At 47.7% G+C, this 25,763-nt stretch overlaps 7 protein-coding genes across 10 annotated transcripts; 3 read left to right on the top strand and 4 right to left on the bottom strand.

Annotated features, from left to right (window-relative positions):
• Positions 1-661: 661 nt before the first annotated feature.
• LOC131884094 (uncharacterized) lies at positions 662-2,715 on the top strand. The gene is made up of 3 exons (XM_059231740.1): positions 662-820; positions 886-1,160; positions 2,560-2,715. The coding sequence occupies exons 1-3, from the start codon at positions 799-801 to the stop codon at positions 2,638-2,640; spliced, it is 378 nt and encodes a 125-aa protein (XP_059087723.1). The 5' UTR covers positions 662-798; the 3' UTR covers positions 2,641-2,715.
• A 321-nt stretch (positions 2,716-3,036) lies between these two features.
• Positions 3,037-3,783, bottom strand: LOC131883454 (transmembrane and ubiquitin-like domain-containing protein 1). Its single transcript, XM_059230930.1, has one exon. It carries the CDS (start codon positions 3,781-3,783, stop codon positions 3,037-3,039), a length of 747 nt encoding a protein of 248 aa, XP_059086913.1.
• A 774-nt stretch (positions 3,784-4,557) lies between these two features.
• On the top strand, positions 4,558-9,583 carry LOC131884088 (kinase suppressor of Ras 2-like). Of its 3 annotated transcripts, none has more exons than XM_059231729.1 (8): positions 4,558-5,609; positions 5,812-5,987; positions 6,077-7,363; positions 7,435-7,929; positions 8,028-8,210; positions 8,285-8,479; positions 8,562-8,808; positions 8,883-9,583. In XM_059231729.1, the coding sequence occupies exons 2-8, from the start codon at positions 5,813-5,815 to the stop codon at positions 9,295-9,297; spliced, it is 2,997 nt and encodes a 998-aa protein (XP_059087712.1). In that variant the 5' UTR covers positions 4,558-5,609; position 5,812; the 3' UTR covers positions 9,298-9,583. The 3 variants fall into 3 exon arrangements, with proteins under 3 accessions (XP_059087712.1, XP_059087711.1, XP_059087710.1); XM_059231728.1 differs by having other exon boundaries at positions 8,019-8,210; XM_059231727.1 differs by having other exon boundaries at positions 8,004-8,210.
• A 286-nt stretch (positions 9,584-9,869) lies between these two features.
• On the top strand, positions 9,870-14,072 carry LOC131884090 (potassium voltage-gated channel protein Shab-like). The gene is made up of 4 exons (XM_059231730.1): positions 9,870-11,907; positions 12,009-12,189; positions 12,347-12,778; positions 13,598-14,072. The coding sequence occupies exons 1-4, from the start codon at positions 10,954-10,956 to the stop codon at positions 13,882-13,884; spliced, it is 1,854 nt and encodes a 617-aa protein (XP_059087713.1). The 5' UTR covers positions 9,870-10,953; the 3' UTR covers positions 13,885-14,072.
• On the bottom strand, positions 13,988-15,807 carry LOC131884092 (alpha-taxilin-like). 2 transcript variants are annotated; one of them, XM_059231736.1, is made up of 3 exons: positions 15,650-15,807; positions 15,427-15,576; positions 13,988-14,937 (listed from the first exon to the last, which is right to left on the bottom strand). In XM_059231736.1, exons 1-3 carry the CDS (start codon positions 15,688-15,690, stop codon positions 14,124-14,126), a joined length of 1,005 nt encoding a protein of 334 aa, XP_059087719.1. In that variant the 5' UTR covers positions 15,691-15,807; the 3' UTR covers positions 13,988-14,123. The 2 variants fall into 2 exon arrangements, with proteins under 2 accessions (XP_059087719.1, XP_059087721.1); XM_059231738.1 differs by having other exon boundaries at positions 15,634-15,776.
• A 214-nt stretch (positions 15,808-16,021) lies between these two features.
• LOC131884093 (adenylate kinase-like) lies at positions 16,022-17,392 on the bottom strand. Its single transcript, XM_059231739.1, has 3 exons — positions 16,688-17,392; positions 16,418-16,613; positions 16,022-16,336 (listed from the first exon to the last, which is right to left on the bottom strand). Exons 1-3 carry the CDS (start codon positions 17,198-17,200, stop codon positions 16,296-16,298), a joined length of 750 nt encoding a protein of 249 aa, XP_059087722.1. The 5' UTR covers positions 17,201-17,392; the 3' UTR covers positions 16,022-16,295.
• A 1,606-nt stretch (positions 17,393-18,998) lies between these two features.
• LOC131883882 (neural cell adhesion molecule 1-like) lies at positions 18,999-25,453 on the bottom strand. The gene is made up of 13 exons (XM_059231483.1): positions 25,031-25,453; positions 24,503-24,874; positions 22,498-22,633; positions 22,219-22,430; positions 22,024-22,134; positions 21,531-21,886; positions 21,312-21,456; positions 21,071-21,201; positions 20,824-20,983; positions 20,424-20,720; positions 19,616-20,356; positions 19,424-19,548; positions 18,999-19,355 (listed from the first exon to the last, which is right to left on the bottom strand). Exons 2-13 carry the CDS (start codon positions 24,621-24,623, stop codon positions 19,053-19,055), a joined length of 2,838 nt encoding a protein of 945 aa, XP_059087466.1. The 5' UTR covers positions 24,624-24,874; positions 25,031-25,453; the 3' UTR covers positions 18,999-19,052.
• Positions 25,454-25,763: the final 310 nt, after the last annotated feature.

Below are 25,763 nucleotides of genomic sequence, written 5' to 3'. Positions count from 1 at the left end.
AATCAAATTAGATGATTCTAGATCTAAGACTATATATGAAGTTCTAGATCTAAAAACCATGATATATTTATACATTTGTAAGTGTTGGGTACAAGTTTGTCTCAAGCAATCACCTGAATCGCTATTAATGGAAGTTGACTCACGAAGCTAGAATTATTTTTTCCCGTATGTTCAGCTTTCCAATGGTGTATATGGCATGTCAAGTGAATGAAATTAAAGGAAAATGTGGTCCGGCACTCTGATTTTGGCACTTTTGGGAGGGTAAACTAAGACAAACATGACCGTCAACTCGCACCAGCCGCCCATTGCATTCTCAGAATCGTGTGATTTCGAGTGAGCTGTGTTACAAATCCCATCAAAATGAACATGTTTTAATCGGTGAAGGCACTATCAAATTGGCTCAAAACCACAGTGCTATTTGCTAAGACCAGCAGATGAAATGAAATAAATGCCATAATTCAATGCACGCACAGTGCGATTTGGCTGGGCATGTTGTCTTTGATTTAACTGCATAGAATAACGTGGGTTGTTCATGAACGGGTTCACTTGACAACCCCTATATGTAGAATTTCGAATTTTACACCATTGGAAAGCTGAATATCAGGGCTTATCGAGGGTGTGCGTGATTTTCATACCTATTTTTGTCGCACCTACCGTGGCTAGAAAATCACCGTGTTTGGAGCGATTTCAAGTCAACCGCGGCCCTTGGTATTTCCATTTTGGCAAGCCTGTTGTGGTCATCAAATGTTCCATTTACACAATTAACCCAACCTCCTCGCTACAACTCCGCTTCACAACATGGCTGACGAACTCAATCGATGTAAGTTTCACGGCTATAATCCCCTCGATCAGGTCAACCATGGCTGGGTGAATTCTATTTTGCAGTCAGTGGCGGTACCCCGGCCTTTGAGGCCCACTTGGAGAAGAAGCGCGAGGCCCTGCGTCGGGCGCTCCGGGCAGAATATCTCCGCAAGAACTTCAAGCCCGTGGACCAATCCAAGTTCCATGGCCATCTCTTTGATTCGGCCTTCTACCGTTGGCAGGCCATGCAAGCCACCCGCGGCCAATACATGTACCCGACCATGGCTGGATTCGCTCGGGTTGCGGCCATCGTCATCGTCCCAGGATGCTTCTTCACATACTTTTTGATCAAGAGTCGGGTGAGAACGCAAAGGGGCTTGGACTTTCTGACAGGGTTTTTGAATGACAAAGGTGGCATTGGTGGAATGTAGGAACATCAATGGGCTAATAACCAAACCATGTAAATAACCTATCCATTTGAACTCGTCCCACAGTCAGACCGATATTATGCGATCAAAATTTTGGACCCTGACGTACTCAAGATGCTGATTAAGATTATTAATTCATTGTTAGGAATTCGGATGATTGTAATCGGAAATGCCCAGTCTGACTTTTTGTCTTGAAAAGGAATCAATACTAGACATGTTGTTTTGTGAGCCGCTCAATGGGGGAACCTGGTGGAACGAAGCGGTAATCTTATCCGTCCGGTCGACCTCCGCCCTAGATGACATTGGTTCAAATCGATCGTCGGAATGGAATTTCTTAATGATTTGGGAGGATTTAAAATAAATAAATGAAAGATCGAAGCGGATGCACGTAAGGTCGGATAATTGGGTCTGGTTGAAGCCCTTCAAATTCAAGACTTGGATTTCTAAAGGGACATTACATTTCTGACACGAAAGCAGACTGCATCTGCTGATTTGACTCCAACATCCTTGCTGATGTTTCTTCATGATTGCGCTTAGCAGTGTATAAGGCGGGATTAGTAGGGTGTGAGACTTAACAAGTGAACTTTAAGTGGAGTACCCATATGGCCCACTCTTGAACCAGCATGGTTTTGGGGTTGACTGAGGTGTTTTCAAAATGAAAATGAATTCGCTGTTGTTATCATTCAATGCATTGTTATTGTTATTGCTATAGTGTAACTGTTCAGACTTTTTTTTATTTTAAGGAGCATTGGCGAAATTCGATTTCCGCGATGGCTCGCCATGATTAAACTACCGGTATTTTTTGTCTGACCCAAGCATGTTGACGCCACTCGGGCTTACTACAGCCTAATTTTAGATTCTGAGACATTTTGAACAGGAAGCTTCTGAACACAGCCTTTGTTGAAAATGGCAAGAATCTTTACAAACTCGATTGACGACTAGTCGTCCTGTAGCAGCTTTTTGAACTCTTGGGTGTTCTTCCCCCACCTTAGCGGGGTAGAAAATAAGAGCTCCCTGAACTCGGGGCGAGTGGCGTCAATATGCTTAGGCGGAATGCAAGTGGTTTAATCATGATCTCCCTGAGCAGACAGTGAATTCAGCTATGCTCAAAATAGACCGCATTATATATCAATTTCTGTATTGAAAGGTGTCAAACCAATTGAGAAAATGTAAAGCGGATACATTATAATTGTGAAAAGAAACACCCTTTCTGTGGAATCGAAGGCATTGAAAAGTGACATGTTTGCGCCTTGTTCAAATTCCGCGATTTACTCTGCAAATAAGCCTCTCTTGGCACACGGTCTACGAGTCCTTCCTGTTTTTCTTTCAGAGGGATCGGCATGCTCGATTTCGCTCAGGAGTGGTGGCCTATGACGACGAAGAAAGATTGCGCTTCCAACGCAATCTGTGATTAAACATAAGTATATTGGTTACGCCCATGGTGGACGACCGATTGGTAGTAATAAACGTTGCTTTCTTCATGTAATTCCAAATGCTAATCAAGGTGTATCCCTCGTCTGGCCGGATGATGTCGGCCGCGATTTGAACGCTTGAGCTAACACTTTATTTGCACGTTTTTTAATGGAAACATTAAACTGAGAGGGTGGGAGAGCCAAAATAGAGTTTTCCGCCGCCATTGTAATAAGAGGAGCTCGTCAGAAGCGATATAGTAGCATCACACGCGCAGGGTTTCCGATGAATCCATCGACCAACGTCCCGGATTGGCGCCAATTCGAGTGGGTGGGGACGAGGGGACGACAGATGGGTTTAAGACTTTTGTATCACAGGCAAGGTCGAGGAAGAGCCGTCAATAGAGATAAGTATTAACCATGCTAGCCAAGAAGATCACGGTCAAAGACACCAAAGACAACGTGGAGGCGTACGAGAAGTAGTGCGGGTACACCATTTGACACCACCAGATCATGACCAACACGGAGCCCAAGAGCGGATAGCACAAGTGAGACAAGTCCAGGTCCTCGGGCTCGGCTTCACCCGACACGCCGGAGGCGTCACCCGCCGAGTGGGCGGAGGCCGTGGGCGGTGGACTGGCGTTCTGGGACACCAAACAATGGACCACGCAATTGTGAAATAAACCGTGTTCGCTGAGCGTGCGATCATCACCGCCCAAGACATGACCGTTGAAAATAAAGCGCACCCGCTTGTTGGCCGCCAAATCCGGAGCAAAATGCCGCAACTTGAAGCGGCCCAATTTCTCGGCCAAACAAGCCCGCACCTCCTTGTGACTATCATTCAAAAACTTGAGCTTAATGCTAACTCGATCCTGATCTTGGGCTTCATCGCTACTCGGCGGGTCAGCCGACGCCAACGGGTCCGAATCCGCCGCGTTGACTGGTGGCAACGCATCGGAGGACTCGGTATGAGGCGCCGGTGAGTCCGTCGCGGGGTGAGCGGGTGTGGCGGGCGCCACGGGTGGTGTGGGCTGCGGGTGGCTATCGCGCACGTTGGACGACCACCAAGACAAGGCCCCGATAAGGATGAGCACCATGCACGAGAAGAACGTGACCACTTCATCGCCTAGGCCTTCCACCATCATGCTGGACGAGCTGGACGATTTGTTCGGTCTGGGGAGTCACTTGTCGACCACTGGTTTGTTCACTGGCTGCCCTGGACTGGGCTCAGGCCCTCACCAACGAGGGGCTGGCTACCGTGAGGCCTTTAACAAGACACAGGCACCCACGGGAGGAAAAGGGGAGGGGGGGATAGGAAGGTTACTGGGATCAAACTTTCAGATCAAAGAAAACCAATATGACGTAGCAACAACATTATCATCCTTGTCATCTCCGTCATAATCTGGGACGTTTCACTGGAGACGGGTAGTACGTTTTACGTTTCTTTAATAATGAGCCAGGCCCCAGGCCCTGGAAGATTTTTAGGACGGGCGGACGCGAGCGATCAATAAGCTGTCAAAAATGTATGGGTGGTTCCCAATCAACGTCGAAGGCCAGAGCGGAGAGAGGTCTGTCCACCTGACACTTGACCCACGGGATAACAAATCTTCGCCCGACCGTGGATATTCCTATCTAGGTCAGACTTGAGATCGATGGTCGAATCGTGACGTCATTGTGGTGGGTCTGTCTTCGACTGAACATAGAGCTAGAACTACGATAGATGAGCCACTCGATTAGGATTACTCGACGAGTATGTGGCCAGTTTGGGGGTTGAACGTCAAACGGGTCATATTTGACCAGATTAGGTTGGGCCCATGGAGTTGAGTCTGATTGGGGCGGAAGAGGGTTGAGTGGGGATTGCTTATCTGAGCCCAAGCCAGGTTGGGTTTGGATTGAGCTTGACCCTCGGTCTTTCCGTGAATACCCTTCCCATTCCGTAACGTAATCAATAACTGGGGCACTTATGACGAAAATTGCCAACAGTTATGCATGTATACCCGGGGTTAATCTAGTATCTTGAAAATTATTCGGTCCCGAGGAAGTTGCGATAAGGCCTCTCCGTCCACTAGCCGTTCTCTATCTTCGGGGAGTTCCTCTTTAGATAAACTTTACCGCACTATTCTTCCATGGGTTTCCAACTACGTGTTCGAGAACCGCGCATTCCAGCAGCCGCCTAGTCCCTCTCCTATTCCCCCGCCCAGCTCCACAAATCCACCTGCCTGAAGCCCACCTTGACATATTTTGGCCTAGTTCGCATCTCAATCTGACCTAAAGTGCTCATGCTTTTAGGCATAGCTGTGAGACCAGCTCAAAATCCTGAAAGTCCTGGGTTCGTGTCCCCGTCCCGCCGTCTTGTCTTCGTTCCGTCGTTCCGTTGTGTGTGTCTTCCTCCATGCCCACCCACTCTGTGAGCGCTCCCATCGGAGGCCAGACCAATGGTGGGGCCAAGGTGATGATCCAGCCATGTGCCAGCCCCATGGCCTGTCCCGCTCGCCCAGCTCCGCGCTTTTAGTCCGCCCCGTGCGCCATTTGGGCCGAGAAAAGGCTGTGCCTGGTGGGAACGGCCTCCGAGGTCACTACGACGGGTGCGCTTACCTCGCCTGCCTGGTCTCATCCGACTCGGGAGAGAAAGGTCGGCGGCGTGACGGTGACCGGAGAGTACTCCCTTGGCGGCGAGTGGCCTTTTTTTACGGATTGGGTGGACTTGAAGGCCAGAAGGCGGACCTGGTTTCGTCCTCCTTGTCCTCGTCCTCCTCTGCTACCCGTTCTCCTCGTTCGTCTTGGTTGGAGTCAGCAGTCTTTTTGGCCCCTGAAAGTTTGCCGTCTGTGAAGATTGCCATCACTTGTAATCCCGAAGCTTGGACAAATTCCCGAATCTTCGTCCTTGAGGATGGTCCCTATGATGCTACGGGCCCGATCCGGTTGTACCAACCTTGGGATCAGTACATAATTGGCCCCCGATTTCATTCAGGTAAGCTAGAACCCGTGGTTGGGGTCAGGTAGACAGATTCAAGGTGGTGCAAGCATCAGCCAAAGATTTCGAAGCCTGATGGTCAAGAGGACCAATGCCCTTAGAGGACATTACTTCAGGGGGCCTGAATCAATGGGTTGGGTTTTGTGTCGAGAAATATGCTATCAATGGCGTTGACTCACGTTTCATTTGGGTTGATCAGGATGAATCATCTCGGGAGTGGATCGAGCCGTGGTTCCATGGTCAACCACGTGGGCTTGTCTGAATCCCTTCAATATTGTGAGAACGTCCAACACATGATCGAGATCAATGCCGATCACTTGGAGCGCCTCCGAGCGTCGCCCGCTTCCGTCGGACATCTTTACTCCGCGGGTTCAGGTAAAACCACGAAGTTATTGGATGGCGAGTAATGATGGATGATACTCAATTATCGGGCATTATTTCCTTCTCTTCTCGAAATTGTGTAGAAATCACCAAGCAAGAAATCCGTACCCTCGAGGGCAAGCTCGTGAAGCTTTTCAGCCAACAATTGGCCGTTCGAGCCTCCCTGTCCTCCCAGGATCAAGAGGCGTGTCCCACGCTCAAGAAGTTTCCGTTCTTGTCCAAATGGTTGAGCGTCGTAGGCATTACCAAAGACTCGCAGAGCGCCATTTCGAGTCGTTGGAACTCGTTGGAGCAACTCAAGGAGCAGACCGAATCCGAGTTGAACCGTCAACTTTTGGCCTCGGCCTCCAAATTATCCGTGACCCAGAGAAACGAGGACTTGCGTCGTCTTTCGCGAGCTTTACAAAACCTGCGCAAATACACGGATCACCTAACCCTCCATGGGCTGGCCCGTGCGGGTGGACTTGTGGGCGGTGATGTAGTCAAACTCGATCTCCATTGGGACTCTTGGACTAGTGCCTCTTCGTCCTCGCCCAGACTGTCGTCCGAGTGCTCGTCGCCCAAAAGTGATGTGTTCGTGCCCAATAATAACACGGCTTCGGTTGTGAATACCGGACATGTGGTGAATTATCCGCCTCGAGGCGATTCGGCTTCGTCCTCAATGAGCTCGAGTAATTCCTCACTGCCTCCGCCTTCACCTGGCCTGACCTTGTCACCTCCCGTCATGCCATGGCCGGAGCGGAAAGCCACGCCCCCGACCACGCCGCCGTGGTCGGCTGTCGCCTTGTTCAACAATAAAGCTCAAAACCAAAAGTTCCCTACCACACCCCCTCCCAATAAAAAACATTCCATTACGTCGAGCTCTTCGCGGTCGGATTATCCCTTGACCAAGTCCAAGTCTCACGAGTGCGAATTAGGCAATCGGATCATTAATACCAACAATAGCTCGTCGGCTAATAGTGGAAGCGAGGTCACGATGTCCATGCATCATAAACCTTCAGTCTTGCCCACCACACCCCGTCCAGCTACCATCGACGAGAACGGAGAGAACCGTTTGCATTCAACGATACCTTCATCATCCTCGGCGTTTACCTCGGCGTCGATATCGTCTTCGACTTCGTCCACCTCTTCGAGAAGAAAGCACCTGACCACGGAATCGGCATTCTATATTGAAGACCCAGTGGACACGGGTCCCTCTCCCGTGGCTTCTCCACATCCCTTCGATCCGAGTTTCGATCACTCCAACGCGTTGCTCTCCATACCGAGATCACCGAGGACCCCCCGAAGCATGGGTCATGCCATCAAGCATATCTTCAAGAAAACCCTGAAACCGGGAAAATGTGCCCTGTGCTCGGAATATATGTTCAATGGTAAGTGACCTTATATTCGACCCGCCCAATCAACTCTCTATTTATAACTTCTCATCTACTCTGCTTTCCAGGCTTAAAATGCAAAGAGTGCAAGTTCAAATGCCACCGTGATTGCGAACCTCGAGTGCCTCCGTCGTGCAGTCTTCCGGACGATTTGGCAGACTTCTATTTCCGAAGCATCACGAAAGATGGCTCGCCTATTCTTCCCCCTCGGATCCACAACCCCTCCTCCTCAACCATTCACTCGGACCACCCCATGCGAATGGGAGCGGGCTCTCAAGCCATCATACATCCTTATCCAGAATCCTCTTCGAATACCTCCAGTTGCAATTCTTCCACGCCCAGTTCGCCAGCCGTTGTCGTGACCTCGCAACCGTCCGGCTCGCACTCGGCCACGATCTATCAGAGTCGATGCGGAAATAAATTTACCTTCCCGGATCCGCCTCACGGACTCAGACCGCAAGATCCTCTCTCCTATCATTTAGGTCAGCCGCCGCCGAAAGTGACCAGCCCCAATTCGATCATTGACTCGGTCAAATCTTGTGATAGTGACAAAACGTTGTCGGGTAAGAATCGGACTAGTGTTTCACGAGGACTGCACGCCCTTCACAATGTAATCACGAAATTTGCTTGCTCTCAGTGTCATCTCTCACAGGTACTTCAGGTTCCTCAGGATCGGCGGGCACTGCCTATCGACTTGATTCGCAAGATTCGACCGCCTCCGTTGATGATGGGTCGAGCACGTGGAATGCGGGGAGGCAAACCTCGATTTCAATCCGAGAGTGGGACATACCTTACGAAGAACTGGTCATTTTGGAGCGAATTGGAACCGGGCGATTCAGCACAGGTATTGATTGGCTATTGTTGCTTGTTACTATTCGCTCATCGTTAGCTTAAATGACCTCCTATTGATTTTTCTAGTCCATCAAGGCAGCTGGCATGGAGATGTGGCGATTAAAATCCTGGACATGGAGAATATGGAGGATGAAGCGACTTTAGAAGCTTTTCGATTGGACGTGTCTACATTTCGGAAAACGCGCCATGAAAACTTGATCCTTTTCATGGGAGCGTGCATGAATCCTCCCAAACTAGCTATAGTCACAAGCTTGTGCAAGGGTGTGTTGTAATTCTCTTGATTCAACTAACAAATATCAGGCCTCGTCTTTTCAACGGCGATTATTAATTGCATTCATTCTAGGTAATACCCTGTACACCCACTTGCATCTGCGCAAGGACAAATTCCCTCTCAACAAAGTGATAATAGTGGCCCAACAAATCGCTCAAGGAATGGGCTACCTCCACCATCGAGGGATTGTGCACAAGGACTTAAAAACGAAAAACATCTTTCTTGAAAAGGGTCATGCCATCATATCCGACTTCGGTTTGGTCAATGTGGCTCGGCGACTCTGCGCGCGGCACACGGCCGGCAATCGATCTACTCCGAGGTAAATCAAGACATCCCAAATCAAATCAATTGTCGAGCCGATTATTGACTTTAAATCTTCAATAATTTCTTTAGGGAGAGCATGAGCATTCCTCAAGGATGGCTGTGTTATTTGGCGCCCGAGATCATGCGTGCCCTTCGTGTTCACCCGACCGAGGGTGAGGACCTACCCTTCACTAAAGCAAGCGACGTGTTCGGCTTTGGTACTGTGTGGTATGAGATGCTCACCGGGGAGTGGCCCTGGAAGAATCAACCGCCAGAAACGATCATTTGGCAAGTGGGCAAAGGCATGAAGCCGTCCTTGGCCAACTTGCAGTACTCGCGAGATGTGAAAGATATCCTTCTGATGTGTTGGACCTATCGTCCGGACGACCGACCCGATTTCACACAGTTGTCTAACACGTTAGAGAAGATCCCGAAGAAGCGAGCATTGGCTCGAAGTCCCTCCCATCCTGTGCAATTATCCCGCTCTGCCGAATCCATGTTTTAGAGAAATGCTTCAAAGACGTAAGCGATTACTCCTCTTGACCCTTCCTCTCGCTCTCTCATCTTCTAATGTTTGCCACATGTCAACCTCTCCGTGATGATTATCAGAAAAAAACAAAATCAAACCCATACATTCGCATTTGACATAAAAGTTTTGAAAATGGGACATCTTTGAGTGATGATTTCTTGCAGTTCATCCACCCCCCTCCAAACCCAACAATCTAGTCCACAACTCTTATGAATATTACGATCCTATTTTTACCAATGATTAAAACACATTTCCCTGCCAATTTGACCGAATTTATTCATCTGGAGAGATGACTCGTTTTTTCCGGAGTTCTCTGAATGGAGATTACCCACAATGGGGCATCTCACCCTTTCGCATCAGATATTCGCTTTCATTATTACCTTACCCTCGGGAATGACCGGAGGTTTGTCCTTTCAAGATTGTAAAAGTAGTTTGGACTAATGATGTAGGTTAATACTAAATGCCACTTGGACGAGGTGAACTGGAACTCGAACCAACAAATCGCGCAGTTTTATGAATAATTGTCGACTGCAAGCTCCACCCAAAAATTATTAATCGAAGCGGATTTGTCGATTATATTGCACCAGGTTGGAAAGTTGGAATATTGTCGAGCATTCAATCTGAGTAGTTTGGAGAAACCCTCTCGACTCTCGAGTTGTGAACCTCTCAGTAGGAGCCTGTTACGGACGGAGCTCGTTCAAGCTCATACGAGGGGAAAGGAAAGTATTTCTAGGAGTCCATAATGAGGGAACGACGAAAGACTGACTGGTGTAGTTTTTTTGGTACCGCAGCGTGAGTTGCCTTTCGTGGGGTCGAGAACGCCCTTGGAGGTAGGTAGGCAGGCATAGATGAGACCGACTGGGTATGATTTGTGTGGGTGCTGCTTGTACAGTATGTTACAGCAGTATGTTTGAATGCACGTGCATGTATGAAGTCTGTAGGAGCCTTCTACTTTCCCGTTCGCAGCTACATACACCATAGAGTGCCACAAGAGTGCACATACTGGAATATGTTTTGACATGCTTTCGTCTTTCACGCTCTCGTTACTGGCCTCTTCCCCGCTAAGGACCTTTTTTTGCTTTCAAATGAGCGAGAAAGAAGATCAGGCTCACCTGTTTTCGAAAGGCCCCTCGTTCAAGTTCCCAACGTCCTCTTCTTCCACGCCTCCGCCTCTGCCTCCGCCACCGCCACCGTCACCACCAACATCATCATCCTTGTGCGAACGCTCTTGCTCAAATGTAAAGTCCAAAAATTAGGCGATCCATGCAATGGCTATACATACAGTAGTGGCCTACAAACTTAAGAGAGTGAGTGAGTCGCGAACGGGCTCCGAAGATGGCCAGGGTCCAGGTGCTTTGGAATATAACAGTGTGGTGAGGAACACACTCCCTCACACACTCGCTAACTCACGACCCGAGTCCCGCTCTGTCTAACTAACTCTGAGACTTCACGATGAGTCGTTGGAAAGGACTCCACTTCTCGAATCGACTTGTGGTTATTACTTATGAATTAGACATTGGGACTTGGTGAGTTCATGAGGAAGGGAGCCTGGTGCCCGTGCCAGTTGTTCCAAGAAACATTGGGTGAAAGCGCGATCCTTTAATACGCGACAATCTAGGCACAAGGGGGGGAATGTCCTTGCTAGCCGAGAAAGACTCGTTCTTGTCCATGGCCTCAACCGAGAGTACTCCCTTTCAATCTCCCATCGAGATGACGTTACGGAAGCATCCCGCTCACACGGATATCGTGACCATGGAGGAGGTCAGACTTATGTCCAAGACCGAGTTCAAGAAACTCGAGCACGACCTCCGCACCGAGGCGCTCTTCGGGACCATTTTCAACATTGTTCCAATCACCAATCAAATGTCCAACGGGATCAATCGCCTCTCTCGCAGACTAGCCGCTTTAGAGGAACGCTTCCTCCAATCCAAGCTCCGCCCAGACACAGCTATCAGTCGAACCAAGGTCATCGAAGTCGGAGGCAAGTTGGGCGAGGATGATGGATCCGAACCTGATTATGACGAGATGTTGCTGGCCTCTCCTGGCAGGACCTCGACCTTCGAATCCCGTCCAGAGCCCTATGTGATTGAACGGAGTCGGTGCATGCATCAACGAGTCATTCTCAACGTAGGTGGAGAACGACACGAAGTCATGTGGAAGACGCTCAATTTCCTGCCCAAATCCCGACTGGGACGACTCAAGAGTTCCAAAACCCACGAGGAGATCCTGGAGGTTTGCGATTCGTATTCACTGGTCGACAATGAGTACTTCTTCGATCGACATCCGCGCTCCTTCAAATCCATTCTGAATTTCTTTCGCACCCACAAACTTCATGTGGTGGACGAGATGTGTGTGATGGCCTTTGGCGAAGATCTCGAGTATTGGGGAATCGACGAATACTACTTAGAGTCGTGTTGCCAGCAAAAGTTCAATACTCGTCGAGAGCACATCGAGGACGAAATGAAGAAGGAGGCCAACAACCTGAAGAAAGAGGATCCTGAGGAGTGGGGTGACGGTCGATGTGTCAGTTACCAGAGGTTCCTGTGGGATCTCATGGAAAAGCCCCATACGTCATTTGCAGCCAAGGTAGGTGACCACCCTATTTGACCTCAATGTCATAATTTGATTCCAACGTGGATCAAATATTAAAGCACACCAACCAATTGATTGATTTTGTTGTGACCCAGATTGTCAGTGTGATCTCCATTACGTTCATCGTGGTGTCCACTATTGGGATGACCTTGAACACCATGCCGAGTGTGGCTGATATCGACGAGAATGGCGAACCCACGGACAATGCTCAGTTGGCAATGATTGAGGCCGTGTGCATCACTTGGTTCACCATCGAATACCTACTCAGACTCGCAGGTACAAACATACGCTACAGTACATGTCGTATTTAAGTAGAAAGTAGATTGACTCGGCAGTAAGTGGAAAAAAAGCTATGTCTTACAAGACGAGAATTATCTCTTTGAAGTCTGAGAGGTTCACGTATTTGATGTTCTTTTTTTTGTCCGGCTCATAGGAGCGCCCCAGAAATGTGCTTTCATCAAAGGCGCCATGAACATCATTGATGTACTCTCCATCATGCCTTACTTCATCTCCATCTTTCTGATTGAGTCGAATGCCAATGCGGAGTCCTTTGACAACATCAGACGGTTGGTGCAGGTGTTTCGCATTGGAAGGATTTTGAGGGTGTTCAAATTGGCTCGCCATTCCACTGGCCTTCAAGCCTTCGCCTACACGTTGAAAAACAGTTTCCGTGAGCTCGGACTCCTCTGCCTGTTCATTGCCATGGGGGTGCTCATCTTCTCAAGTTTATGCTACTTCGCCGAAAAGGACGAAGAAGAAACGGCTTTCACGAGCATCCCGGCCTCAGCATGGTGGGCTCTAATCACCATGACCACTGTTGGGTATGGAGATCTCGCTCCGGCCACACTCTTGGGGAAAATCGTCGGTAAGGGTTGTTTGAAGAGAACAAAGTAGTCTTGAACTAACGTCCCCCAAATTTGAAACTCATATTTTTACTAAATACCCCACAGAGGTTGGGTTCGCTAGAGGCATCAAAAACAGTTCAGGCTTTTTATTGTCGAAGAGTTTATTTCGTCAATTGATAAGATTTTATTGTTTGAAGGCTTTCAAAAGCTTGTAAAAACGTTTTCAGAGAGCAGAGCGTATTTAATTTGGAGATAGTGGCCTTCGCCAAGTGAGGATCATAGTTGGCTTACAGATGCACTACTTCGCATCAATCTAATGCAGGGTGTTCGCAAAGCACTTGTCTTAATTGGTATTTTGAATAGAAGCAAGTTTGCTCATTGAGTTCAGAATACATTTTTGTTAAGCATGGGACTAGCTTAGCCGTTTTAAAGACAAAGCCGTCGTACTGAAACTTGTGACTTGGTGTATGGCTCAGGATTAAAGAAAGGTATGCAATCTAAGTCGGTCTTTTGTATGATTCGATAATTTAGGGATTACAATTTCCTGACGTATCCCCTGTGAACAATCTTGATCCATTTGAAAAGAAACATCCTTAGACGATAATATTTTTGAATTTTTTTTTGATGCCCTAACTATGTTAATGCCCAAGTTTTCTTACGATAGAGACAATGTCAGAAGGAAGCAGGAGGAATACGGCTTAAATACTCGTATAGTCTACGGACTTCTAGAAATCTTCTCGTTTTTCCCGTGATATGATTGTGCTATGCCACTGTGGAAAATAAAATTGGTAGTCCATCTGATGTGAATGCACTTTCCTCTCCGAAACTCTCATTTCTAGGGACTTGTTGCGCCATTAGCGGAGTACTTGTAATGGCACTTCCCATTCCCATTATTGTGAACAATTTTGCCGACTTCTATAATGAACAGATCAAGCGAGAAAAGGCCGCCAAGAGGAAAGAGGAAAGGGAAAAGAAACGCAAAGAGGAAGAAAATCCATCCAAGCGGGGATCACTCGCTCCGGAATCTCAGATGGGCGGGATTAAGTCGTCATCAGCCCGAACTCGTGCATCGCTCACCTTCCAAGAAACCAGTCCAGTGGTGGCTTTAAATCATACCAGCACGTGAAATCACATACCACTTTGATTGGACACTCAAGGGACCACCGATCAATCATGCTATCGATTTGAAGGGGATCAAACGAGGGGGAAAAACGAACAAAACAAACGCATTTGGTTTCACTCACGTTTTCCTATTTCAACCGCAAATAACAGAAATATTAGAAATATGTTCATACAAATCATTGACACAATGGTATTAGAATCAATTGATGAATGGACGGACCATTTTGGTCCCCTATTCCCTCACTAAGATTTGGTCTCAAGTTGCTTTTTCAGTTCTGCTCGCTCGTTTTGAAGAGCACGATTGAGTTTCTCCATGGCACCGAGTTTCTTCTTGACAATCTCGAGCTCTTTCTCTCGATCTAAGGCCGTCATGTTCATTCTCTTGACTTGGTCGTTACTGGACTCGAACTTGTCTTTCCAATTGCTCGTGTCTCTCTCGAATTGACGGAGTTTCTTGCCCAGGCGTTCCATCTCCTTGCGGAAATTATTGAAATGGTCCGACTTGTCGCCCAAGCCCTCTTGGAGGGTTTCGTATTGCTTCTGATAGTCTTCAATGTGCTCCTTGATCTCGCGGTTCTGTTCTAAAAGCTCCTCGTTCATTTTTCGCGCCTCTAACAACGCTTTATGGAGTTCCAATCGCTCTTTGGTGAAGTTGGCGTTCAACTCCGCCTTCTCGATCTTGGCCTTGGACAATTGAGCTTCGAAAAGTTTGATCTGAAGGTCATGCTCGATCTTGAAGGATGACATGCGTTGCTCTTTGCCCTCAAACTGGGCCAAAAGTTCGGCCAGTTTCTGAGACAGGAGCAAATTCTCTTCACGAAGTTTGGAATCACTTTCGCCACGAGCGCCAACTAGACCCGAGAGCTCGCTCATGGTATCTTGGAACTTCTGGGAGCAATCGATTCGCTTTTGAGTCTCTTCCATGAGCTTGAGTCCGGCCTCTTCCTTGGTGAGGACAATTTGAGTCTTGAGGGCTTCCACCAACCTCTGCATGGTCTCTTTGGTCTGTTCCTGCTTTGTGACCTGCTCCAGCAGGTTGTTCGTCTCGTCCGTCATTCTGCGACAAAAAAAGGACCAGCAATAAGGTAAGACCGCATCGCTTTTATGGCACTGTAAATGTGGTCTTGCCCCAACTAGTACTTGTTCATGGGCATCCAAGGCCCGGTCCGATCAACTTAAGTGTATCTTTTCGGTGCACCAGTCTTATATTTAAAAAAAAAGAAACACATTGCCTTTGTACAAAATTGAAAGTTTTATTTAATCGTAGTCATTTCCATTGTTTTTACTAAACTTCAAACTTCAAGACTTTTCAGCGTTAAAGAGTTGGCATCAACTCGGATTCGGCACATTCTTGTAATGTTTCGAAAAAACATGTACGGTTAGGTAAGTTTGCAAACACTCAAAGAAAAATGTTTTCATCCATTTTTTATGCTACATATTGTGAGTTTGTGTTTGTTGCCGATCATTTTTGTACCTCGTGTGTAAGACAGCCTGCTCAACCCGCTCAAGTTGAGCCTGCTCAAATTCGTTGGGAGAAGGGCCTTACCTTTCGTTTTGACGGAGACTTTCGTCAAGGGCTAAGCAAACGGATCGCATGTTATCGTCCACTTGGGCCTTGACCTCAAACTTATCTAAAATCAACTTGATTCTCTCGTCTTTGCTAGCGACTGGAACCGGTGTCGTGGGGGCCTCCGATCTGTTGGAAAAATGACGATTAGCATCATAGGGCTTTCTGTCTACTAGAATTGCAAACCATCAGGGTTACTTACTCTTCCGGTTGCGTGCCGTTGGTGTCTTTGGTATCACCCATGTTGATTCGAGATGATGTGTTTTCGTTTATTAAGTTCCTGTCGCTTGAGAAAAGCGATCTATTCTGAGCAAGTTCTCTTGTATACGTGAGCGTGTAAAGGTGAAAGCATGCCCCAGTTTTAAGCTTTTGGCAAATCCGCCAATTCCCGTAGAGAAAGCCCAATGGGACAAAACGTTCCCAGATGCTTGTTCGGCGTTCGCATATCCCGTTACATTGTATATGAATGGAAAGATGAGATGGGGAAAGCACCCAATATGATGGGATGCCCGATGAGTCATAGGAAACGTGTTCGGATTTCAGGATTGTGCTTTTTTTTTGTATTTATTACTCGTTTAAGAGAAAACAGCCAAACAAAACAAGATTTAAACACGACTAAGGACGACGATTTCTTGAGCTAAAAAAATAGTTGCTGGTTCACGGGCGTCCATCGGCGCATTGGAAATGCCACTGTCTTGAATGCATTCGGTTCCCACTTTCACCAGAGACTCTGTCGTCCTTGGTGGATCTTTTGGCTTCTTCTGGGTTTACGAAGGAAAAAGTTGTTGGGTAGATGGGCAATGGCTGTGCCATCGTAATGCTCTGGGGTGCGCCATATGAAAAGTGGGCTATAACCTAGCTTTTTGGGTGGATAACGATTGCGAAAACCCTAAAATGATAGTCAACAAAAAAAACCACTTCAACATTGACTTTTCCGTGAAAGCTTCAGCGAAGCCCCGGATGTCCTCACCTTCGGCTTTCTCAAAGATGCTTCGGATATTCGAGAACACAGTTTTGGAGTCCAAGGCGGCATTAATACCATTGTGGAGCCCACGGCGTTGGTAGTAAGAGACCAGAGGCATGGTCTGTCTATGGTAGGCCTCTAAGCGTTTCTTCAAGGTCTCCGGGTTATCATCGGCCCGCCGAATGAGCGGCTCGCCCGTCATCTAGAAAAATCATCATAAACTCTCTCAATCCTGTCCAATCGAGTCATGATCTCGCCCTTCAACCCGCCACATACATCGTCCAATCCCGGCGTTTTGGGCGGGGCAAACTCCTCGTGATAGGATCGACCCGAGGCCAAATGGAACCACCGCCCGCAGATCCGTTTGACCAGGAGCGAGTCGTCGATTTGGAACTCGATCACCCCATCCAAAGGCTCCTGACGCTGTTCCAGCATGATATCGAGCTTCTCGGCCTGTCCGACGGTCCGCGGGAATCCGTCAAGCAAAAAGCCGTTCTGACAACGCGGCGAATCCAGGTTTTCCGACACCATTCGCAACACCAAATCGTCCTGGACTAAACGACCGTCGTCAATCACGCCCTTAATCTCTTGTCCGAGAGGCGTGCCGCGTTTGACCTCGGCCCGGAGCAGATCACCCGTGGCCAGATGGCACACCGAGAAGAACTCTTTCATGCGTTGGGCTTGCGTACCTTTACCGGCACCCGGCGGACCCAAGAGAATGGCTCGAATCCCGGTAGCACTGGCCGATGAGCCGCTGGAGGGGGCGGGGGAGGCATGAGTGGGGGCCATGCTGGGAGGGGTGCGAGGGGAGGCTCGAAGGGAAGAGAGAACCACCACAATAGACCGACCGGAAAGTCGAAGGAGCCCAACCAAGCTAACAGCAGTCCAATACAGCTGACACTGAAACTCACGTTGTTGGATCCACTGAACAATGAACACTTCTTTCCTTCACACAAGTACAACTCATGCACTTCATCAGACGAAGGCTCGAACTAGATTTACTCGGACTGAACAACGAACGGACTGAGAAGCTGAAATCATCATCAAGGATCAGTACAAGTGGAGATTGGTGACGTGGATCATATGTACGAATGAGTGAGGAGGACCCATTGAACAAGGACAGAGAGGTTCATAAACTACTAGTCAAGAATGAAGAAGAGGCAGACGGCGTGGGATCATAAAGCTGAAACCAAGAGGTTGCGAGCTATTTTGCATGCTTTTGGCGACGTGTTAAGTGCCTGCCGAGCCGGGATGTGGCTCAATCGGCTCAATGGCGAATGAGAAATGATGGGCCGGAAAACGGCTGGTTAGGCCTATTTCCCAAAAGGGAGCCAAAGATATACCTTTTTATTGACTCAAATGGCCAATGTGGGGAATGTTCTCATTTTGAACTTGTGGGATGGAAACGCGCATGCCGATAAAAGCTAATCTAGAGCGACACACGACTGATACGAGAGAAGGCTTAGGGATAATAAGTTTTGAATAATGTTAAGGCAGCGGAACGAAGCGAGTCTTGGGGTCATAAAATTGAGACTCAAATGATCGTAAAGTACCCAACAAATGATCAAACAAAATACTCGGGGAACTATGGCTGCCAAGAGTTCTAATATACCCAATGGGTTGGTCTTCCTGCTGGTTCTTTCGTTCAATTCAGTCATCTGGCTTTCTCTTTGCCTCCATATGTGATATATTTTACTCGCATGTTTGGACCTAGTTTGGACCCATCCCTAGTTATTGTTGAAGTCAATATGCAAGGAAGTTCGGCAAGCCGTCACCTCCAAGTTCGATCAAATTGATTCCAGTCAGATTCTCGTAAAGATGCTGCCGAGTCAGGCGTTGAGTGGCCTATTGTAGGTTCGTGATGTTATCTTCAAGAAGATGATGATGACCTCTTGGATTCTTGTTTGACCCATTGTCCTAATGATTCATCACGTACTGAATCCGTGTTAGAACCAGAGCGTGATGCAAAATGGACGTGAAACCACAGTCACTACTCAAAAGATGGAAGGAAGGCTTTCGTTTTGATCCGGTTTGAGAGTTCTCAATTCTCATCATGTTCTAAGCTCGATTTTTGGATACGGTCGTCTCCTCTCCTCTAGCTCTCGTTTCACCCGTCTCACCACGGTGGTCATAAAGCCTTATCAAGTATTAGGAGAAATTCGCAAATCCATCTTAACAGTCTTGTACCTCACAAAAAACCAAAAGAAGTAATTTTGACCGGATTGATTTATTGGATCCTGGAGCAAATTTAACGCTCAAATGGCTAATAGTTAACAATATTTGCTTTGGATGTTTGTCTTAGACTTCAAAAAGGCTTTTGAACCACTGTGGTAGTCGTCTCAATGGTGAGACGAGAGGGGTAAGCTGATCATCGAAGAATCCAGCCTAATCATGATTGAATCAAACGCTCTGCCATCAAACTCATAAGGCGATTGCTATAAAGCAAATCTTATCTCCGTCTGGCGCATGTGCCCTAAAAACGTGAAGCTCAAACCGGATTCTAAGACTGCAATGGAGCTTGAGAGACTCACTAGTCAAGGACCTTCCGAACTCGGCTTCGGCATTAACAGAGACGCAGCAGGGCAAATTTCGATAGGGCAAGGAGATGATGTATTGAAAGAATGAATATCGTTTAAAACGTTCACACGATGCTTTCTCGCTTCCTCTTGAGCAATGGGGTGCGTTTTGGTTCCAGGGTAATTTCTTGCGATGTTTTCATGCCCCGCTGGAGGCTGCCCATCTTGTTGCCGTCTCGGCCTTTTCGGCCTTTGGGCTCATGCACGTGCATCCCGCGCTTAAGGGTGAGAACAGCTGAAAGTTCCTGGGGGATTTGGAGCAGAGGATCCGTACTCCCCTCTCCAGTGGGGAAACCATACTGAGAACCAATGGAAGACTGGGGCCCAGGGTGAATGTCACAGAGCAGGCCTTCTCTGGATAGCCGCCGCTGAAATAAGGCAAGCGAAACAACAATCACTATCTGTCAGGTTTCGCAGCAATCCTTTTCGGTCTTACCGGCAAGGTACTGCTTGACCCTACGACATGGGAGGATCGTAAAGCGGTCCCAGGCCCGCCTTGGACACCTTGTTGATAGGCCTTGGCCTCAGTCGATTCAGATACCGTTGGTGGATTAAAGTCGTCTAAGAGAAATAGATTGGGGCGTTGGGCAACGTGTCAAGGTGCTCGGCTTGAATTGCATTAACTTACCATTAAAAGGAGGTGGGGGAATCATATCGATGGCGTTTACCATATGTTCCAAGTTTCTGTCCCAGCCGGTCTCCTCATGAAATGTGTGCTTAAGAATGCCTTTTCGAGTGAGTGGCATATCGTTGCCTTGAGCCTCTACAACCATAGGATCACCCCCCGCGAATCCCAAATCGAATGAGGGAATATCATCATCGTGGTCAAACACCGGCGGTCCTCCGCCAAAACTATCATTGGGCGAAAGGTCGGACTTGACAAATGCGGAATTGGTGTGTCGGTTGACTGGACAGACACAAAATCGAATGACCAGACTGGCCACCACTAAAATGGTGACGCATCCCAAAGTACCGACTAATGCTCCCGTGAGCACCGCCCATTCGTCTTTTTCTGTTTGGGCCTCTCGCCCGGTTTTAATCACTCCCGAGTCATCGGCTCCTTCGGAAAGAGTCAGTTCCACGGCAGGATGCTGCAGTGTTTCCACGATTACGTGAGTTGGTTTCCCAACACCTTTCTTATTGGTAGGAGTGACGGTAGTCAGATAGAAGGTTCCCTCCGACAAATGCTGAATGAAGAGATCGAGCTTCTTCGTGGTCTGATTATAGACCACTTTCCCCGTCTTTCTCTCTGCCACACTGACAACGAACTCTTGTTCCATCCCGCCATCGAAGCCAGGGATGCATTGAAGATGGAACGTTTCCGACGATTTGTTTATGATGGTACAATTAGACACCGGATCGGGAGCAACTGGAAGAAAAGCGGAAGTTTGTATCGATTCCATTAATGACTTCGTCGTTGGCTTATTCGTACTTACCAGCCAGAATAATGTGGAAAATGCAGGGGTTTCTTTGGTGACCGACTTCATTGGTGGCAGAGCACATCAAGGTTCCGTAATCTTTGTTATTCAAGGGAGTGTACGTGAGTTTACTCCGTGTGCCATTCACTTTAAGTACTCTCGAAGGTGGGACTCGAATGTAATCTGCCGAATTATTGAACGACCACTGGAAGTTGAAGCTCGTCGGATTGGCCACGATGTCACAAAACACATCTACCATTTCTCCTTTACCCACTCCGTACACAATGGGCTCCGAATGGGCACAAACGGGAACGTCTGTTGAAAAAAAAGGACAAAAGAAAAGAAAGAAGGTTTAGACGGTAAAGGTCAAGGACAAAGATCGATCGTCAACGTCAAAGTGAGAGAAGAGGGTTCATACATTTAACATCCAAAAAGATCTCTTGAGAGCTCCCTCTGCCGATGGAATTAGCTGCTTGACAAGTGTAGGAACCGGTTCTGGACCGCTCGATGCTCTGCAGAACCAGGCTTTGGTTAGTCAAAATGATGCCTCCCGATGGGTTTGGCGTCAAAGGCTCATTCTGAAAAAGACGTGCCACTTCCTTATTCAGTGACTGCCCTCGAAATGTTCTAGTTTCATTTCTACTCGGTGGTAGCAAGCTACTCACATTGAATTGCCACATGACTTTCGTTGGCGGCGGTTGAGCGTCGATTCTGCAGTCAAAGTATACATCGCCTCCTTCGTAGATGTTATCGTAAGAAATTGACGCACCCAAGGCCAGTTCCACTCGGGGAGCATCTGCAAAATAGAGGAAGAAGTGGAACAAAAGTCAGGGATTTGTCTTTTGGTTGTCAGCCGTTTGGCTTGCTCAGTTAGTGGATCGAGTTCTGCTCTGTTTGCGCTCTTACAATCAATTTCCAGTTCCATATGATCTGACAAGGTGCTCTGTTCGATTAAGCCGTTCGTGGCCTTACACATGAGGATCTTTCCAATGTCTTCCAATCGTGGTAGAAACGACAGAATGCTGACACTCGTGTTACCATCACTGGAATCCTGTCAACGGGATCAGATGAAAAAGATAGTGGTGGCGTATGGCGTCTTCAAAATTATTTAAATTTCTCCCTTACCGAATGAGTTGCATCTGTGAGCCGCTTTTCATTGAGAAACCAGGTTATATGAGCGGGAGGCCTCGATCCTGAGGAGCGGCATATGATCTCGGAGGGTCGTCCTGCCACAAAGATTTCCTCTTTGTTGTCGATGGATATGCTCATGGGTGCAAAGTTCATATCCACCGTCACCGTGTTTCGAATGGGTCGAGTCAGATTTGTGTTTTCCACTTCGCATGAGATCTCGTTGTGTAAGAAAGTCCGATCCAAGTGAGGAAAGGTAATCTCGTTTCTGGCAGTGCCGTTAGCCAGCACTTGGTAGGTGTCGTCCACCAAATTACCATTGTGCCTCCATTTTACACTGGGGATGGGAACACCTGAGAAAGGGATTAACAAGATAGGGATTGATCAAGGTGAACTCTCCTTCTTTTTTCCTCCCTCCCTCCCTCCCTTCCTTCTGCTATCGTTCTTCGTTACCAACACCTGTTCCACGAGAGGACCGTCGACAACTTACCGTTAAATGCATCGCAAATCAAGGTCATGCTCGAGCCCTCTCGGTACGGACCCACATATGTTGTTCTGGGAGAGCCAGTTTCGTCAAAAATGACCACAGGAGAGGGTGGGACTGAAAATGAATAGAATGTTAAGAATGACTCGTGTCTCGCGAAGGCTGATGATGTTATTGGGCCTCGCCCTCCCCCAAGCATACCTATTACTGTCAGGTTTATGAGGGTATTCCTGGTGGGTGCTTCGGTAAAATCGACTCTGCATCGATATTGGCCTGCGTCAGACCGCATGACATCGTGGACCATTAAGCGAGCAGGAAAAGCCTCGGGACGAAACGTGGCTCGAGTCCCGAGCCACTCGTCGTCTGACCAAACATCCGCCGAAGCCAATCCTCCCGAAGGTCCCACCTCCAGACTAAAAAACAAATCGATAAATTGAAGGGCGATTTGAATGAAACATTCATAAGAAGTTACGTTCGTACCTGAATATTGGAACGCCAATATCCTCTCGATACCACAAGATGAGAGTGACTTGTTCATGGTTATTTGGCAGGCTGATATCACAAGGAAGATTGACGGTTCGGTTGGCCAAAACCACGATTTGAGTCATGTTTGTGACTAGAAAAGCAAGAAAAGTGTTGATTTCGTTATTGCCTCTTAGGTCTTACCAGACAGATCGAAAAAAGGCTCACATCCCGTTCCAATATGCATTCCGTTCATTTACATTAGCTGTTATTTTTATGTGCTGTCGGTCGTTTTGGTGGTGGGGAAAAGGGTGAATAGAAATGTGGCTGGGCTCTCTAACTAAATTACTCTGCTCTCGATAAACACCTTATGTCGAAGGGCCAAACTGGGGCGGGTTTCTTTTTCCCTCTCTGGCGGTAATGTATTTTACAACCTGAAGGAATCGTGGTTCGAATGGATATTGCTATGGGGCTAGCTTTGGCATTGCTTTCCTCCTTTTTGCCTACTACGACTACTATGCTGTCCTTACTACGCGCTGTTTCTCCCGGTCTTGACGAGATCCAACACTCTCTTGAGACCTTTCACGGGGAGTTTGCGACTAGTTTCTCGTTTTGGCCAAGGATAAAATGAGCTTCCCCGGGATCGAACCGATGGCCATTACTCCAGCCTCCAAGACGGACATAGATATCCATCCATCCATTCATCTATCCATCCATGGAAAAGCTGCTTGCTTGCCTGCCATCTACGTACAAAGGGATAGTAATGCCCCCGGTCTCCTTATGCATTGCTTGCCTGTGTTTCATTTTCCTCTGCCACTTTTCATTTGAAGTGATCCTCTTGATGCGTGAGTGTGAATAGCATATGTGCGTATGGAGGGGGGAGGGAGGCAGGCTATTGGGCCCTCTTTCTCGCCAAGTTGGTTCCTGCGCAACAACCATCATCACTTCCTCATGTAAATGTTTCTCACTCGCCCCACCAAAACACGCACCGGTTTTGGTTTTTGGTGTATTGTCAAATCTAAGTGGTTGATGCTCATTGCTTGAAAGGCTCACGATTAGCAGAACAATAGGGATTGGCGAGAAGAGCACACCTTTTTGCCGCCGTTCCATTCGTGCTCAATCTCGAGTCTGTTCATCTATCCCTCTCTTTCATTTCTGGGACGCAAAAAGGCAGCCGAAATTTGTGGTTTTCCTTTACGACTTACGTTGCAAGTGTGAGAGAATAGTGAACAACCACAAACGTACGAACTAAAGAGAATTTGTGTCAGGAACAGAGGCCTTTGTGACATAGCAAGCTATATTTGTTTGTGTGTTTGTTTGCATGTCTTGGTTGTTCTCCTGTGTGGGCTATAGTAGTTCTGCGAGAGGCTTACAGACTCCCAAGGGACGCATACCATCGTACCATAGCAGCAGTAGGGATTCTCAACTGAACCACTTCGCCGCCCAGTGGAGTGCAGTGTAGTGTGTTCTTGAAACATGGGACAAAAAAAGAAACTGAGTCTTTAAAAAAACAGTCTCCTGTTTCAAGGCTTGAGGAGAGCCGGAGGATTTTGCAAGCTCTCGAAAGCTCGTGGGGCCCCAAAGAGATGACGTTGGATCCGGCCATTTTCTCATCTTGGGGCCAAACCCCTTTGCCTTCGAGATTTCTTTGGGTCCAAGTTGTAAAGTAAGTGCAATCATGACATGAAGGTCTTTCGAAATCGATCGCCTCCTGGACAAAACAGCAGAGTACAAATGATGGTCTTGGTGGTTTGAAGTCCGACATAGTAGAACAATACTGGACACCTTGGTTGCACAAGGATTACATGCCTGTGTGCTTGGTAGGAGAAATCCATTTCAATCATCGAAAGCTCTTGATTGAAAGTTCTTCTCTACCTATGGTTCAATTTGCGAGCAAAAACAGACTTAATTGAAGGGCAAATGATCAACAGAACAAAGGAAATAAGAAGAAGAACATCAGAGAGAAACAAGATCAGATTGCCCTTAGGGTTCAAGTTTTGAAGTCTCGCAAATCTCTTCTTACCTGTTGAAGATGCAGCTGTGATTGGCAAATTGGGATCGTCAGAAGTCGAAAGAAGCTCATCAGTCCCATAACTGGGATACGTTAGTGTGGAAAGTAGGAGCATCACGCCCAAGATCGCCATATTTCACTCTGATTTGATTGCTGTCTTTGGGTTTCAAATTCCTGGAGTTCAAAGTCTTGCGGAGGATCCTTTTCGTTTAAGACCGCGTTTGGTTCATTGCAATTCTTGGCGAGTATCTTGTGCAATTTATTTGATAGGACTAGATGATGAGACCGGACATAGAACCCCTCGGTAGCACCATTGAACACTCCTCCTCAACCGCCGACACCACTTCTACTCTATTCCTCCTCCACCACCATCAAGACTCCGGTCTGTCAATAGAAGGTTGAAAAAGTAGTTCATCAGTTGGAAACTCGAACGAACGAAAGGAGCTCGAGGTTAGTCGGTTGGTTGGCGGTTTGCACAAAACACAAGGAGTTTTCCTCTTGCCCGGCCGAGTGAGCCATGCTGGTGTGGTTGATACGTACCAAGAATGGAACTAGCTGAAGGCCAATTGTTTCTCCATCACTTGGGTCTTCGACATCGAGTTCATTGTTCCTTCAGCTCCCACGAGAAGAGGCAAGCCAACACACGAATCTCATTTTTGGCAATCAAAGAAAATAAAAGAGGCCATAGATCAATGCCAAACCTTGGTGAAAGGTGGAAGAAATAAGGTTGGTGGGGGATGGGAATGGGTGTATCCGCTTCTTGGCTACTTTACGCCAAGACCGTAATGGCCGTGTCGAGGAGGCTATCGCACGTCCATGAACTGAAGTTTGAGCTCAAAGTTGAAATTCACTGGTGTTTTGTTCGTTCCGAATAATCACTTTGATGCTCGAGGAAACCCAGCTAATGTCACTCGGACACGGCCTCCAACTTTTGTGAGCCACACAATCAGGAGAAAGAGAAAACGCTGAATCCCTCCTCTCTGGCTCTGCCTGTTCCTCCTCGCCCTTCGTTGCCGTCTCGATCCCCATCGCTCGCACTTCCACTCAACTATAGGAAAGTGGAAAGCTCCCTTTCTTCGTCCGCCACGATCTCACTCGATCCTCGTCTCTTCGTCTCCCATGCGAGTTGGCGACCCCTCTCTCTTTCTCTCCCTCTCCTTCTCCTTCTCTTCTCTGGTTGGTGCTGGTGGAGGTATAAAGGCCTCGCTCGCTTCTTGTTTTTTTTCTACTTCTGTGAAGGCCCTGCCTTCTGAGACGGTTCCAGCCTCGAAAG

This window comes from Tigriopus californicus, chromosome 7 (assembly GCF_007210705.1).
Source record: "Tigriopus californicus strain San Diego chromosome 7, Tcal_SD_v2.1, whole genome shotgun sequence".
In the NCBI taxonomy this organism is placed as follows: Eukaryota; Metazoa; Arthropoda; class Copepoda; order Harpacticoida; family Harpacticidae; genus Tigriopus; species Tigriopus californicus.
The sequence above is the reverse complement of the archived record's forward strand: the minus strand, read 5'-3'. Positions and strand labels throughout refer to the sequence as shown.